Source organism: Malaclemys terrapin, chromosome 6 (assembly GCF_027887155.1).
Source record: "Malaclemys terrapin pileata isolate rMalTer1 chromosome 6, rMalTer1.hap1, whole genome shotgun sequence".
Taxonomy (NCBI): Eukaryota; Metazoa; Chordata; order Testudines; family Emydidae; genus Malaclemys; species Malaclemys terrapin.
In genome coordinates, this window is record NC_071510.1 from 46,363,076 (window position 1) to 46,381,070 (window position 17,995).

Below are 17,995 nucleotides of genomic sequence, written 5' to 3' on the forward strand. Positions count from 1 at the left end.
TGAGGCCTTGGTTTTCTTTTCTTATTCATTTTTAAATTAACACTTACAACACTAAGTTTGCCCATTATGCAAACACTTACACATATGATTAACTCTGCTACCGAGAGTAGTTCTACTCACAGTAGTAAAGTTAAGCGTAAGTGTTTGTAGGATTGGGGCCTAAATCATTTCCTGTCCTAGACATCTAAAAGGTTACTTAACGGGAGAGAACATTCTATGTTAAATGTATGTGGTGTAACTAAGGTTGTTGTTTATGCTTGAAATATAATTATTAATATAACTCATGCAAAACTGGAACCACAAAATTGTATGGGGAATATATTCAGGGACTCCAGTCATAATGGGAGAATTTGTGAGCATTAACACAAAATGTAATAAACTATACAGGCCCAGATCATTCTCTCCCATGGAACCCTCCCGGGAGGTTCCTTGGAGAGAAGAAATGTTTGTAATGATCCCCCTATACCTGCACACCCCCAGACTTGGCACTTCCAGTGGTGTGCAGGAGGCCTTGTATTTCTATAATAGTTCTGGCTATTGGGTCCTTGACAGTACAGCATCATTGGAGCTAGGTGCCATGAATGTCTCCTGGCAGTGGCTGCCTTCAGGAAATAAAAGTTGCCATAGAAGAATAAGTTTTATATAATTCTACAGCTGAATTATCTCTTTTTGACTAATCTCTGTAGGGCCAATGGTGGGGACAATGTACATCCACCCTGATCCCCTCCCAGATACACTTTCTCTCAGTCCTCCCAATCTCCACAGAGCCCAGATCACATGGAGAGGTCATCACAGTGGCTGGGGGAAAGATGCTGAGTCTCACTTCTGTGCAGAAAAGGGGAGATTGCTACACAGAGGTCCCTTCTCTGTATAGAACTAGGTGGCAGGATCTGGGTCATAAAAGTTAAAGTACAACATTTTTCTTGAATTGTGGGCTTTGTAAGACTTCAAAGAAATGGAAACAGAGAGAGACCAATGTGGGAGATGTAATATAGAAAATTCTGATTTAATACACATATGGTGAAATTATGCAATACTAAACAATATTGAGAAAATATGAAACAAATTATGAATGAATTGTTGGCATAGAATGAAAATTCCCTGTTGGATACAAGAATGGTTCTCTTGGACTCCCCACCCGAAGGTGACGTGGCTTTTTCTCAGAAACAGACATTTTACATATTGGGTTTTTTTTTTGCAGTTTTATGTCTTACATGACAATGGAAATCAGAAAGGGCCCCAATGGTACATGACTGCGTTTGAGAAGTTTCACAGAATATCACCAATGAAAAACTGGTTTACAGGCTGAGAAATAAGACTACTAAGAAAAAATTGAAAACTTTAGCTGGACACAATGGTGTAAAAAAGACTGTTTCATTATACTCAATAGGCTGAAATGTCCCTATGAATAACTTTACTCATATGAGTAGTCCTATTGAAGTCAATAAGAGAAGTCACTTACTTAAAGTTAGGCATGTGCTTAAATACCTCATGGAATCACAGCCTTAAAATCTAAGTCCCATTACATATAGCAAGAATCTCCATGATACTCCTTGTATACTCATTTCAATAAAGAATTTAAAAAAAAATTCCTTAATAGTTCCTAAGGAACCATAAGTGACTAAAATGTAAATCCTCCTTAGTTTGTGGACTATTGATTCAATGGACTGTAATAAATACTTTGGAGCATTAAAACTTTAATGTTAGAGAACATTCTCAGAAGCTGGCTTAACTCCGTGTGCTCAAATTCATTTGGAATTTGTTTTCTAAAATAGATTAACATTTTCACAGACAAACGTGGTTTTTTTTGTGTGTGTGTAAAAAATACCCTCGCACTTCTACACACATGTTTTCCCCAAGTTACGCTGAAGTGCTTGGCTATAGTATGGAGACACAGTTTGAAAAAATTAAATTGACAAAATAGAACAATGTTAAAGTTACTTATTTTTAAAGAAAAGTCAGAAACCATTACTCTTTATTGGTTTCCCATTCCTGAAACGTCAGAAGGTCTAAATAATTTTAATAGGTCTCTAGCACAACCTTTTCATTCAATAAAATGGCCTGATTCATCCAAGCTATAAGTGCACTGACTTTACTAGGGTTATATCAGGGATAAATTTGACTCATTTACTCAGTTTCGGTACCACCAGAATTTTTCAATTTTCACTATGTGACTTTCACAGGTTAACAGAGGCTAACCAGAACAAAAATAATTTTGCTATATGCCTGATCAGAAAGCTTTATAATACTTATTCAATATAAATTGTTACCACCATTTAGTTCCCACCCTTATAACTAAACATAAAGACAACACTTCAAGGTGTGTGACCAGGTAAGTATGTTATGCTTATCTGGTTATTTAAATATAAAATATTGGTTGTTTATTCTGTTAAATTAGAATCTTCCATTATTTTACAGGCAGGTCTCAAAAACTGTCACAGAAGCAAATATTCTAAACTAAAATGTAGCTGTCTATTAATATGACTTATATTAGTAGGAAACAGACATAATTCATTGTCACTTTCCCCCATAAAAGGGGGTCCTGACTGGATTTTTATATCTCATTTATTTGTTATTTAGGGCCAGATTGTGAGGCCCTAATTCATATTGGTAAACTGTTACTCACACCAATAGTTCTACTGAAGTAAGGAGCTCAGCTCCAGGCCTTAACAACTAATAAACAACCTATGTCTCACATTATTTGATGGAACAAACTGTTTGTCTCACAGAGGTAAATTATATATTTATAATTATGAATGTCCTAGAAGCTTGGTAACTGGATAAGGATAACTGGATAATTTCACCTCTAGATTATTGGATTGAAGCCAGCCCAGCTTGGTGGTAACTAAAGGTAATTTGTCATCTGACATATATTTGGTGACTTGTGAAAAATTAATTAATGTACTGAGTAAACAATAATTGCTGTACAAGAGTCTGTGAGGTAATGGAGCCTCCTAAGGGGGAACTAGAGACCTGATCCAAAGCTCATTCAGGCAATGGGACCCTAGCTTCCAACCTACACCAGATTTTTTCAGTTCCTCTGTACAACGAGCTAAGAACATACCCTCATGACACAAGTGGAAGAGGTGTCCAGTGGTAACATATGCCTGGGTTGAAAATGGGTAATGTAACAACCATAATTCTTCTATTCCTTTGTGCATATTGCATAATAAATGCTTAGTTTCCTGTTTTTGTCTCCTCTTTTCTTAGATGGCTACCCAGATACCTTTTCTTTAGAACTCTGGTGCTTCCAAAACCCAAAGTTTGAGAGGAAAATGCCAGGATTGGTCATTTGAACAATTCCTTGAGTTAAAAACCTCTTCTTTACACCCATGTTTTCAAACACAATTTAAGTATGTTGGCTTACCTGATGGGTGAACCTATTCACCTGTCGCTTGGGGAGATTCCTTCTTTTGGCCTGCTTTAAAAGCTGCCTTATACAGAGTTGTGAAGGCTCAGTTGAAGGGTATCCTGGGAAATGTGTTCCTAAGCTGAGTGCTAAAGCATGGGATATAGGCAGTGGAATCCTGGGAAACTATCTCCTCACAAGAGGCAAGGTGCTGAAGTGGGCAATGATTGTCCATGTGCTACATTTTGTCATTTTATTTTGCTTTTACCCTATGCCTTAAGCTCTGACTCTTCACGCTATTTGTTGCAGTAATACAAAGTAACTTTGTTTGCCCTTTGGGGTCTGGTGGCACTTTCTTCATGAACCTGTTAGGTTCTGTTATCTATTGTAATTGCCCTTCAGTTAGCCCCCTTTGTTGACACTGGGCCAGATCCTCAAAGGACTTTAGGCACATAAAAATGGGAATTAGATGCCTAAATACCTTGGAGCAGTGTTTCCCAAACTTGTTCTACCGCTTATTTAGGGAAAGCCCCTGGCGGTCCGGGCCAGTTTGTTTACCTGCCGCGTCCCAGGTCTGGCCGATCGCGGCTCCCAGTGGCCGCGGTTCGCTGCTCTAGGCCAATGTGAGCTGCTGGAAGTGGCGCGGGCCGAGGGATGTGCTTCCAGCAGCTCCCATTGGCCTGGAGCCCCGAACCGCGGCCAGTGGGAGCCGCGATCAGCCAGACCTGGGACGTGGCAGGTAAACAAACCAGCCCAGCGCACCAGGGGCTTTCCCTACACAAGTGGCATCCCAAGTTTGGGAAACACTGCCTTGGAGGATCGGAGCCTGTGTTACTACAGAGGCAACAGACTGAATGAGACAGTGAGTCAGTAGCATCTTTCGAGCAAGACCCTTCTTTAAAAAATAGTTCTGAATTTAGCATGTGCTCTGTTTACATTAGCCTTTCTGGGGAATCTACCACTGTCTCACTATGACTGGTGGAGCTGCACCAGCAGAGACAGTGGTGGAAGTGCTAGGGTGCACAGGACCCAAGGATTTTTAGCATGTATCAGCTAAAGCTAAGCAGAGCAGGTTTAGCTGGTACAATGAGGAAAATGCCAGTGCTCTGTCTATACTTATGTTCCCACTGATGAAACTGCAGTGGTGGTAGTGAAATGATGTGAGATTTCCCCAAAGAAGTTACTGTAGATTGCGTCTTGATTTGAATTCAACTGTTAATAGAGCCGAAGTGTGAGGGGAGAGCTTCCTTAACTGCTGCTATGCCCCCACTGGCTGACTGCATTTTCACTTCGATCTGTCCAAATAGGATAGTATCCCTTCAGCTTTTTGGCTTAAGAATCTGAGAGTGCACACTCCCTCTCATTTAATTTTTATGAGCTAAAATTGACCGTGTAAAGTTAGAATGGGAAAGTATTTTTAAGCCACTTACTAGTTTCCTGGCATGCATCCTGAGCCAGTAATGGGGTCCACCATGACTGCAACAAATAGGATAGGAATAATTAAATGGATTAGGGAACTAGTAATTGTTCTCATTACTTGTGTCAGTCTTTAAAAGTAATTAAAATTTGGCAAAGGTGATTTTCAGATATAAGCAGCTGGTGTCTCAGATTCTCATTAGGGAGGAAAGTTACCAAAAATGAAACACCTGTTTATACATCAATGCTGCTGCAGTTTAGCAGCACGCAACATTCCTGGAACTGTTAAATATATGCATTATGCCAACAAAAATTCAGCCACATGTTTACTTAAGCCCTGAATAAATATGGTTGATTTCTGACAAAAATCTAAGTAAAGTTTTACCTGAGGTTAATAAGACGCAAAGTAAGAAAATGTGCCATTTATAAGAAATATAACCATGAAGAGTAATACAAGGTAAATAGCTATATTTTTTTATGCAAAATGGGATTTTAAAAGAAAAATACTCCATTCTGACTGGAAGAAACTGTCAGCATATTAATATTTTTCCAGTTCAATGCACTGAATGATTCTCATGAATTACTGGGACTGGAAAAGCCTTGTTAGCATTAACAACTGGTCAGGATGCATGATTTTACTTACCATTGACCATATTATGGGTTATAATTAGGGCTGGATGAATAACTGTTTTTTTTTAGTTCAGTGGTTGAGCTGAAAAATTGAAAAAAGAAATTCACTTTGGATCAAACGCAAATGAACATTTTTTTTGTTTTTCTTAATGAAATAAATAATTTCTATTTTTGTTGAGACAAAATATTTTGTTTAACCCACAATGATTTTTTTCATTTTTTTAAAAACAACTTTTTAAAATGTGTTTTAAATTAAAATTTGGAAAACAAAATGTATTTTTTTAAATGAAAAGTCAGTCAAAACATTGGCCAAAAATATTCACCAAATTTGACCTGAATTTATGAATAGTTTTTGTTAACCTAAAACTGCATTTTTCAGTGAACAAAATTATTTGCACACAAAATTTCTGTTTGCTCTGATTATAATACATTTAAGGCTTAGCCATGAAAACCTTTTCTGACTCCTTGCTCTTGCAATTAGTCTTATGGACTGTACGGAACTATTTATGTGAGTAATGACAGTACATGTGAGTAAGGGTTTGCAGTCCAGGTCCTTAAATTGTAGCCAAATTAATAATTTACAATTCATCTTCCAGACAGTTTATAAATATCACCTTGGATGAAAAAGGAAAATAGATATTTGGCACTGAAAGACTGAATGTGAATACCAAGAGCCTGATCAAGTCTTCCACTAGTGCGAGCGGAGAATCAAATGGTGGATGTATTGTAAGCAGCTTGTAAATATGGGGTGGAATTGGGGGATTGTTGGCCATATGGCACTTTGATTAGATAGCATTTTTGCATTCTACAAACCACACAGAGATTCCTGGTGTGAGTGAATGCTGACTTGGTCACCATCTATACTAGTTTTCTCCAGTGCATAACAATACTCTCCCCTTCCTAAACAATAGATATGGTGATTTGGGAAGCAGCATTCTGGAAGGCAGGCATTGGCAAAGCTCCTGCAAAACTAGAACTGGCACAGATGCCAGGAAGTTGAAGAGACCCCGCCTCTTGTCCAAGGCAAGTTTCACGAATCAAACTCCTTTGACTGTTCCACAGAGTGGACAGAATCTGTCCTCTCTCTCTCCCCTATACCTTGGGAACAACCAAATATGCAGAGACCAATTTCTAATCTCCCATGCAGAAATAACCTGTGTTGAAGACTATTTGACTCCAATATTTTTAAATGTTTATGCAAAATTATGTTCTGGTTGAAAAATATGCAATTAATAATCCACAGTTTCACAGGGTGATAGATTAGTTTTGCCTAATATTACATATACAAAGGGAGGTAGGAGTAAACAGAGAGGGGGCCAAACCAAAACCTGGCATCTGTAGTTTGGATCGGATTTACAGCTTGGATCTACCTCCAGAAGGGGCCAAATCTGAACACAGATTCCAAATATTTTGAACACTGGAGGATCCCAGTTTCAAACCCCAAGTTTGGGAGATTCGAGATCTTGGGTTTGGTTTGGCCAATTACAGAGATCTGAAATTCAGAAGGAGGATTCAGTTTTTCATGTTTGGCTCAGGCCCAACTCTGGTAATAAAAAGTAAGAACTGGTGCATTAATACTGAAGCCTTTGACTGTAGAATCTAGTAAGTTGGTCAATCATACTGCTTTACACTGCCAAGGAGTATTGCTACTTTTCTGTTACATAGCTTATGTACTGTAAAAAAAGCATTCTACAAACAACCAAATACGTAATCAATAAGTTATAATATTTTTTATTCATGTTAGAATTTCTATCAGTGTTTGAACATTAATATTTAGAGAGTTTGTACAATTGCCACTCCAGGTTTAAAATGAGAACCACACTAGATCACAAATGGTAACTAAAACACAATTCAGAATTGTATGAATATTCACACTCTCTTTCTTTCTCAACACTGTTAAACATTTTCTTTTTCCGCAATTGGGTTTAAAATGAAAAGTGTGCACTGTAATCATGTCTCAGCAATGTTCCAAAACGTAATGGTATCATCATTACATATAAACTCTTTAAAAATATACTTCTGTCAAAAGACTTGATGACTATTATGTACACTACAAAAATAAATTTTCATATAAATAAATTATATGGCATACTTTTATCTTTGTAACTGAAATGACACAAACCCACTCCTGCCAAAATAGGCAGGCAATGAGACCCAGTTTGAATATTTTTTTCCTTTTTACTCCTTACACTAAAACCTACAATGAGTCCTTAATGTAAATGTTATATACTCTTTCCTATTTAACATTAGTAAGCACTCTATACAAATAAAAATTCCATTAAAAGTAAAAACATAGCTGTAATAGTGTTTCCAATAGAAATAAAATCCCTGCATTTTTGTTTGTTATAAACTGGCATGACAAATACTGTAAGGAAACATTCTTATGATACAAAAATATAAATATCAACCACGATTAAAAAAAGTTAAAAAACAAACCACAAAACACAAAGTTGCCAGCCACTGAGTTCTCCCTTTGCCAATGTGACTATAGGAGAAAAGGTCTACATTGTGCAGAAAGCAGACAGCTCACCCACGTACAATCACACAGAATAAGGAATTGGGGGACAGGGAGAGAAGAGAAGAGATGAGACATCAAAACACTTCCTTGCTCCCTCCCTCCCACCATCTACCAAAAAAAAAAAAAAAAAAAAAAAAGTGGGGGTGGGGGAGTGACTAACTGATATCAAAGCAATATCAGTGGGAAGCCATAGTGACCTCTGACACAGTAACACGTACACTTGGCAGTTGAAGGTAGCTTCCAATTAGTATCATACAGTTTTGTTGCAGAGTTTTTATGATCTGAGGTCACTACACTGCTAGTGCTAAATTGGGGCCTGTTGTCTTTTTGTCATTAAGAGTTTTCATGTTAGACAGTGAGCTGGACCAGTAGGCAGTTACAGGATTAACCCTTAGTGTGCATCTAAACAGTAGCTTATGTACCACCGGGACAATGCCAGGCTCATCAGCTGTTCTTTTAGTGTTCACTTTGGATACGTGTAGACAAGTGCCTCACGTCAAAGTGTTTTCAAGGGAGCAAAAAAGGTATGACAGTTTGTGCATGATAGTCATACTCCTCCACTCTGCTGGGGAGGCCTGCAGGAAAAGACCCTTTCAGCCACTGGAGAAGTACAAATTCCAATCAAACAATGCCTGGCCTGGAGTGACCAATTGTATTTAGAAACACAGATCTTGTGTTTTTTCTAAACTGAATATTTGTTTTATATATATATATATATATATATATATAAAATAAAAATTCAATTTTAACTTTAAAAAAAGAAAAGAAGCTAAATTAGATTAATAAAGGGCTCCCAATTCAGTTTAGCTATTTTAATTAAAAGTACTAATGCAGTAAGAGTTACCTTAGAGGGGAGGGGGGGGAATCACCCCAGGCCTTAGGTGTCAATCATTATGGTCCTGGATCAAGCAGATCAGTAAAATAAGAAGTGAAAATAGATGAAGAAAATAATAATTAAAAAAATATAATTTTTGTCACTTTATATTAACTTGCTTTCTGCCATTTAAATAAAGTGATGAGGGATGCCAGATTGCTTTGAACTGTGCCGTTACTGAAATAAACAACCAGATTATTCCAGTACCACTCTGTTTTACAATATCAATATCAAAATATGGCATCAGTACATACAAAGGCATATGCTAACTGGATTTTAGCAACTTTCAATACCCAACACCCTTTGCAGTTAAGGAAAATGATTATATTTTGCACTTACATGGCACCTTTCACAAAGGATATCAAAGCACTTTCCAAACAGTAATTAAGCCTCACAACACCCCTAGGAGGTAGCTAAGTATTATTATATCCATTTTACAGATGTGGAAACTGAGGCATAGGGAGGTTAAGTGACTTGCCCAAAGTCACACACAGCAAGTCAGTGGAAGATTTAGTAATAGAATCCATATGCCCTGACCTCCTGTCCTCTCTTCTATTTTAATCATCCCTTTGACAATAGCAGTCTGGAGATTCTGTTGTTAAGTGCCAAGACATTTTTCACTGGCACTTAGCAATAGGAAAATCCTGACTCTGCCAGCATCAGTGAGTTAATGAGCCCACTAAGGGTTACCATACAGTAAAAAAAATTACACTACAGTACACTGGGAACATACATACACACACATGCACACAGCAAAACAAAACCTGCACATAGCTAAACCTACTTAAACCACCAAGATTAACGTGCTTTTCTTCATATCTGCTCATTTAAAAAAAAAAATTATCACGCATAGCGTGTTTGAAAGTTAACAGTAACATTTCATACTACCACAGGGTTGTGAAATGCAAATTTTAAAATATTTTAAACACATACCTTTACAAAAAATCCTATTACATAAGCAATATTTGCATAGAATTATACAAGTAAATTATACAATATTTAAGCAGCAGCAACATATGCTGAAATTTAGGACTAGATTAAGCTTAGTTGTGGCACAGAGATCAATGTACAATAAGTACAGAACACAAACAATATTGTCCCACTCTATTAACAAGAGTTAACTCCAGATTATACTACTTTACATTGTTCCTTTGTATATTACATATGTGTACACCTTTTAAATATTTATAGAAATATTTAACAACATAATACAATAGGTTACAGTAACAGTGAACTGTTATCCTGATGCAGCATGTCCTTTTCCATAACTTCAAGCAGTTCTGGAAAGAGGAAGTTTCCCCATCTTTGGCCTCTTCTTTGCTTCAGTTGTTACCCTTTACAAAAGAGAGAAAACACAAACATTCACTTAAGCTTAAGAAAAATAAATAAACCAAACCAACCCCAAATGCATGTGATTGTTCTTGTGATTAAGGTACAGGACTAAGAGTTAGGAAATCTGGACTGTATTCCCATCTCTGTCACTGATGTCATGTTTTAAATGTCCACTAATTTTGAGTGCCTCCATTTCTGTGTACTGGACTCCAGTTAAAGTCAATGGAAGCTGCAGGAGAATGAGGTCTTAGGCATCTGAAATTGGACACCAACTGAGGCACCCAAATTAGTGTCCACTTTTGGAAAATTTGAACCTGGCCTTCTCTTTGCCTCAGAATCCACTTCCTTGGGACTCCACTACTTGCCATCTTCCCAGGAGAGCTGTGAGGATACATTCATATATACTAAAAAATACTTCAAAATCTTTGGATAGAAGCTTTAGAAGTGCAAAGTATTTTAATTAGAACTGGTCAAATATTCCCCTTTGGAAATTTTTGATGGAAAATGTCTTTTCAACCAAAATGAAAATTTTCATTTTGTTCAACAGTTTTTGTGTGGTGATGAAACACTTTGAAACTTTTCAAAAAAATGCATTTTTTTTCTGTGTGGAAAACACACATACTTTTTTTTCCTCTGGAAAAAGGTATGAAAAAGTAAGTGAGAAAGTGACCTCCCCCAAAACTATTTTGTTTTGGGGGGGGGCAGAACCCCAAAAAATTCATAGAAAATTTTGAATGAAATTAAACATTTTCACTTCTTTCAAAAATGTTTTCTGAAATACAATGATTTTTTTGATCACTTCTAGTTTTTACATCTTTCTTTTATAACCTCAAAGCCGTTGGCGGTGGGGGGAGAGTTTACCTTCATTTTCATTTTATGGGTCAAATCCTCAAGGGTCAGGAATTATCTCTGACAAACCAAAGGATCATCCACAGGGCAACTCAGTGATGGTTACCACAGCCCAAAGGCTATAACAGTGGCAGCTGCACTCCACCCATACAGGGCGATTTGTTCAGAACCCATTGGACGTGCCCACATACACAGAACTCCACTTCACGAGACCTTGGATCGAGCCCACTTAAAGCAGCACTGTGCAGGAATGTGTGTAATCTCCATACAAATACTTTCTTCAGCCTGCCTTGCACTGTGCAGCAGAACCATGGAGGTTCTGATGCACCAGAGGATTTGGCTAAGTAGTTTATATTCTTTTTACTACATTATATTCAAGGGTCATTTTCTTTTGAATGTAAGTAACTGGTAAGTAATTTGTTGGTCCTTCCCAACAAATGTTGTTTTGTGTGAGATTTTAGGAGGCAGCCTGTTTGAATGATCTGAGCATAGGACTGGGTACCAGGAAATCCAGGTTCTGACTCCTGTTCCATGGCCTTGGACAAGTCAAATAATGGGTATATCTATGCTGCAATTGGGAGGTGAATTGCAGTGCGTGTTGGTATAAGCTCAAAGCTAGCTTGCTAACCAGCTCATAAGAAATAGCAGTGTAGCTGCTGTGGCACAGGCTAGCCCCATGAGTACCTAACCAGTATCTTGGGCGGGATTGTACCTGGATGGCTAGCTCATAGTGCTGCCTGTGCCACTGTGGCTAGAATGCTATTTTCAGCAAGCTAGTTTGATCAAAGCTAGCTAGTTTGATCAGGTATGCCTGCGTGTACTGCAATCACACTTCCTGATTGCACCGTGGACATATCCAATTTTCTGCTTCAGTTTCCCCACCTGAAAAATTGGGATAGTACTATTTACTTTAATACTTGTACAGAACTCTGAAGATGTCAAGGGCTAAGTATTGTTGTTTCACCCAAGCTAATTTTCTAATGCAAAATGCACCGATATTTATGGGTGGGAAATCCCAGTCATTGTTGCCCAGAGGGTAAAGCAGCTGGGAGGAAAGATACCTTAGGAAATTCTTGTCTCCTCCTCCTCCCTTCCCCCACCCCCACCATTGTCTGGGAAGGACAAAAATGTACCTTAATCTGAGCTGTTGCCATTTGTCCTTTCTTCACATTCAACATCTTGCAGTTCTATTACTTCTACTTTAGAGTTTCTCCTCTCACACCGTACATTAAAAGGCACATGGGGGTCCTCAAATGTTCCATGGTCAGTTTCATGGTATCCTTCGTAAGATGGAAAGCCTCCTCCATGACAGTTATGGCTGTGCACAGCAGAGTGTACAGCAACAGTAACTGAAGCGGAGGCAGTCACAGTAGTGATAGGCTGGCAGTATGCTGGCACTGAAGTACCCATGGCAGTGAATGCTGGGCTTCTAATGTTATGAGAGCGAGCCCTATGGCCCGAGCGGTCCCTATTGCTAGGTCCAGAATGCCCTTCAGTAGAAATTTCAAAAGCGTCCCTGCGCGGCCTGTAAGGGGGCGGTCGTAGTCCTTCTCTCAGTTCTCGTCTAGGTTGTCTGTTATGATGCCATGTCTGCTGGGACCCGGCTTCTGGGTTAGACTGTAATTTTGGACTTGGCTGATGACATCTTGTCTCTGGCTGAACCACCTGGAAATGAAATGAGATATGTGGTTAAATCTCTGTCCTAAAGCATGTAAACAAAAGTTACACATGCTATAGAAATATTTTCCCTGGTGCAGCCCTGAAGTGTACTGTCCTGGACTAACTCTAGAAGTGAAGCATTCTGGAGTCTTATTTGTGCCTTTTTCAAAGACCGTTCTCTCCCAAAATTGTTACAAGTCACTGGGAAGTACAACTTTGCAGATAAACACAGGACTGTCATTGAAAGCATTATGTATACCTCCCACATACTGCTCAGTCTTTTGAAAAGGGTAAATAGCAAGCGCTACAACTTAAGTGGTTCAATAACCAAAATTGCTGGGCTTTGGCAAAGACTCTCTTCCAGCTGGGGTACATACACAGGATGTTAGTGGGATGGTTTGTATAGATTGCAGGAATCTGGTTTCTGGATCTCTGTAAAAAGCGTGAAGCACAGCAGCCACATCAGTCAATAAACCGTGACCAACTTCAAATGTGGCTCTGCTTGTACCTATTTTTAGGCCTCTGCTGAAGAAAAACAGATCCACATTGCAGCTCAGCGTGCAGCATCCTGGGGGGTAGGAGACGGAGCTTTTTAGTTTATCTTTGAAAGGAAAGTTATGCTGGCCCAGTGGCTTAGGGCTTGGGCACTGTGCTGACACACAGCAAATCCAAGGTTTGGAGAAACCATGAGACACTCTTTCCCTGGTCTGCACCAGCCCTTATCCTCTAAAATGTATTACTGGAAGAGAAATGTAATATGAAGATAGCCCACGTGGCTCTGGGTGGCTCTGGTTCATATGGCTCTGGGTGGAGCCACATTTATTCCAGAGCCCCTTCCCTTTTCTTTCATAGAGTCATCCGGAGCAGTTGTCAAAGGACCTGCCAGTCCTGCACTTCCAGCTCAAGCCAGTATGCTGCAAAGGCATTTACTGATGAAAATGCGCTGTGCTTTGATACAACCATTTTATCTGAATTTCCTTCCTAAATGAAGGGGTGAAAAAGCCTGAGCATCCATCATCTGGAAGTGCTCTTAAGTTTGGGCCAGTTGCAGCCAGAAGTACAACGCAAAAAAAAAAAAAGTCAGAAATATAAACATTGCTATACAAACTGAAAAAGATAAATTCTTCCAAAAAGCCAAAACAAAATAACTTCCTCCCCTTTGTCCCCCAAACCAACATGTGGGTTACTTACAGTCGATCTGGCAAAGACAGGATTCTCAGTTGCTTCCACTATTACTTGGTGGACTGGTGCACCAGAGCTCTGAGTGGCCTCGTACTGATGGAGTTCCTCACTGATTCCTGACACTGTAGTCTGAGAACTGTACTCGGAATCAGATGAATCTGATCCATTATTTGTGTGTCCAGGTGGCAGTGCAAACCTCACGATGTTAGGGGCGGGCTCAGGAGATGGAGTAGGCAATCTGTTCCGTCCGTTAGCTGGAGAAACCTAATAATGACAATTGAAACCCCTTATAATTACTAACATTCAACAAAAATGTTCTTCACCAAGCTACATCTACTCTTGTCACCAAAACCATTTTGTTATTTATTATTTGCTACATTCTCTGCTACTGTGCACAGTGCTGTACCAAAAAGAAAGAGACATGATCCCTGTCTGTGGATTTGAACATAATTACATATATTCCTGTCAATGTCTGGGTGTGTAAGTGTGTATAATACATATATTTCTTGGTATGTCATTAAAAGAGTAATTCCATGGTTATGTATAGTGTATATCTATTAGAAAATATGATTTTGTGTATGTACATAGACAGATGGATACACACATAATAGCAAGCACTCTATGTGTGTGTTATATATACACACACACACACACACGCTCCCCCATATCTATATCTCCACACACACTATACACACAGCTATAAAGTTACTTTCTTTTAACAACAGTAGAGAAAACTCAATGATCATGCCTTAGAGGGGTAACTGTGATATACCCAATGAGCTATCAAGTGGAAGTTTGAAGGCCATGAATGCTCTCTTGTTGGACTTGCATTGGACGGTTTAAGGCCCTGATCCTGCAAAGGGATCGATCGCATGGACAGTCCAGGATCTCACTAAAGCCTACAGGATACCATGAGAGTGTATTTGTTGATAAGGGAGGATCCTTTTGTAGACTTGTGGCCTAAGGCAGTGGTTCTCCAGCTGTGGTCTGTGGACCACCACTGGTATGGGGAGCCCTTCCTGGTGGTCTGCTGAGTTAAATATTTTGAGAATGAAGCAATGAGGGGCCGGAGTGCTAGGAGGAAACACAGATCTACAAAAGGAGCTCTCTTCACAAAATGGCCTGTAGAATGAAAAAGTTGAGGAAATCTCTGCTCCTAGGGCATAGCTAATACATGAAATTCTGCTTAAAAATGAAGCTAATTAAATCATGCATTTGTATCTAAACCAAAGAGACAACTTCCAACCCACTGGTTATTATACAAGACACCTTCTGATTACTAATCAAGAATATCAAATTAAGAAAAGAAACCACATTTAATATTTTTTTAAATAAAACAAAAAAAGAGCAAGAAACAAATAAAAATCAGAATTACAAAGTGAATAATAGGTTTCTAGGAAAGAAAGAAGAAAAGGACACATTAATTTCTTCTGATCATAAATGTAACTACTGACCTCAGGATATGGTCCAAAGAATGAAAGAAGAACTGGAAGCAGCACCAATCCATTTAAAACTCCCAGAATGGTTAAAATTGCCAAAACAGCAAAGAAATACCTGAAATATTGTTTAAAAAGAGGGAGAAAAGGGCCATGAATACCATTAGGAATACAGAAGATTGCATACTACTCCCAAAAATAATTTAACTTTTAAAAAGAAAAATATGCTAATGCAAGTCTCAGAAACTTTAAAAATATTGTACAAAATCATGACTTTTTATTAATACATGTATTTATTTATTTATTACCTTTTGGATTAGAGAAGCTACATTCCACAACCCAAAGTGTTAGTTGATAAAGGAAAGAAAAAAAATGAGTTTGTTAATTTACCAAAATCTTGTGGCATGTAATGTTATTTATAAATGTGTTACACAAACACAAAAATATGGAATGTGAACTGAATGGCTGAATGGATTGAAAGCACAAATACAATGAAAAGGGGCCCCCATTAGTGAAAACCCAGCAGAAGCAAACAAATGAAGTGAAGGGTGTAGAATTTAAACAATTTAGCCTAGAAGGAAAAGAAGCCCACTTCTCCCAGCAGCTAATCCACTGTGAAATGCTTCTGCATCTAACAGCGGAATCTCTAATTAAATCTCTAGTGTATCAGGTAAGGCTTTCCCTTGCCGTTCATTAATCACAACTTTCCGCCTAGAATTCTGTGAGTTCCAGTTTTACCAAATAGCTCAAATTGCAACCTTTTTAGAACACAGGAACCAGCTTTCTGCCAAGAAAATGCTGCCCATTCTGTAGTAAGCTTCAGCATTGTACTGAGTAAGAGCACTCCACAATGGCAGAGCTGCATTGCAGGCTAATCTTTTGTTGAACAATTTAGCATCTCTGAATACTCTTGTTTTGCGTCAGCCAATTCAAACATAAAGGCTGAAGTACTATGGAGGACGAGGAAAGTGCACAAGTGGTTGTCCTTTCCCACCATTGAGGGCTAAGGTCTGGGATCCTTCATGAATACCAAGGTAAACCTGTCAGTAAAAGGGAAGCCTTACTAGTTGGTATTCGGCACAGCTGGAGTTCAGACTAAACTCAAGGCTGCGTTGTAACTAATGATTTCAAGGGCTCAGTCCTGGACAAATTTTTGGACAAATTTTTGGAGGGTCTGGGTGCAGGAGGAAAAATAGGGGCAAGTTTCCTAATAACAGCGCCACTGCTGATAACATTGTTTAGTAGGCGACAAACTTTATTGCCTATGTTTCCACATCTGATCAAATATATCAGATTCCTGTAAAACTACAAATATCCTGCTATTGTAAACACTTTGGAATTTTTGATCTGCATTAGCAAAATCAAGGAACCAATCTCCTTCACTAATATAAACTACCAGAACTTCATGCTGGGACATGTATCAACAACAGGCATTAAAACACATTTGCATCTCATCCATCTAACACTAGAATAAACAGGCTGATTACAAGTCTGGCCACTTAGCATATACAATGTCTGTTAATTTACTTAATCTTCCTAAACACACTGATGGGCTAAACTATCCCTTTCCGGAAGTTTGGAGTCTTCTTCACTCACTGTAACAATGCTTCAGATTTGCTCATTTATTTTACATCTGTCTTAGAAAACCAAGGGGAACTGAAGCCAGATTGTGCTAGAAAAAAAGAAACTGGTGGGCAAAGACAAAGTTAAACAACAAAAGTTTAAAATGTGAAAGGCTCATTTTATTTGTTAAGCAAATATCAAATCCAAATTTGGAATCAAACAAGACTACATGCTGCCATTTACTATGTCATGAAAATGTGCACACTATCTGCTTATGTGAGCAATATGTAGAGTATTACAACAAATATGTTACTGTAAATTTCATTCAATCTGCAGGAAAAGCCCAATCCTACATAGTGCTCATCACGTTATAGGAGCAGACCCTAACTGAATAGTTCTGCCTCATTACCTCACCACCAACAAAAACTGAGACACACAGAAGACTTGGTGGAAGTTGCATTTAAGGGTACATAGTGTGACGTTTTTTTTTTGTTAGATGACCTAATTTAGTTTACATCTATTTATCGAGCTCACTTTAGTCTGAACAGTCCAGTCATCTATCAGACCATGAATGTTTGGTCCAGCACTACCCCATTCCTGCGCTTTTTTTTTTTTTGGGCCATAGTCTGCCACAAAGAACCAGTGTTACTTCTAAGATTAGCCATTTTGCAGAGCTCCACAGGTTGTTTGGAATAGAATAGGATCCATTTCACTGCATTTCTCAAATTCCCTTCAAAAGAAAACCTTGCTTTCCTCTCATACTTGACAAATTCACATTCTTAATTAAATGCACAAGAAACAGCCTGCCTTTAGCTATAAACAGGTCCTCAGGCTTTGCTTTACAAATTTTAATACAAACGTCTATGTTCACGCTTATGGTTTCCTACATCCTAAACAGGGCTTCAATTTTTTTGTCAGTTAAAACCTGCTGCAAACTTCATACAGGGATGACAGGGAAGGGGGAGGGAAAGAGAGTGTCGGTTTCAGGATGTTTATAGTTCCTCTTGTCCCTTCCACACAAAATGCTGTACATATGAAAAGTCTGGGTTAAAGGTCAAATCCAGCTAACCACTGGACAATACTAGGTATTTGGAGCTAACTTATTTCAGAACTGAGCAAACGAGGCAATAGAGGACCCCTTTTGTTTCATTTTAGGCTGGGAGTCTAATTTTCCTGGAACTTAATCC

General features: G+C 38.6%; 1 protein-coding gene across 2 annotated transcripts in view; it reads right to left on the minus strand.

Moving 5' to 3' along the window:
* Nucleotides 1-8,709: 8,709 nt before the first annotated feature.
* The window catches only part of PTCH1 (patched 1), an 85,772-nt gene continuing 76,486 nt past the window's right edge, over nt 8,710-17,995 (minus strand). For both annotated transcript variants that reach the window (XM_054033149.1, XM_054033148.1), the window contains exons 21-24: nt 15,264-15,363; nt 13,819-14,073; nt 12,102-12,633; nt 8,710-10,121 (exon numbers count right to left, since the gene is read on the minus strand). In XM_054033149.1, coding sequence (XP_053889124.1) covers nt 12,103-12,633; nt 13,819-14,073; nt 15,264-15,363 — 886 coding nt within the window. In that variant the 3' untranslated portion in view covers nt 8,710-10,121; nt 12,102. The remainder of the gene's footprint in view (nt 10,122-12,101; nt 12,634-13,818; nt 14,074-15,263; nt 15,364-17,995) is intronic.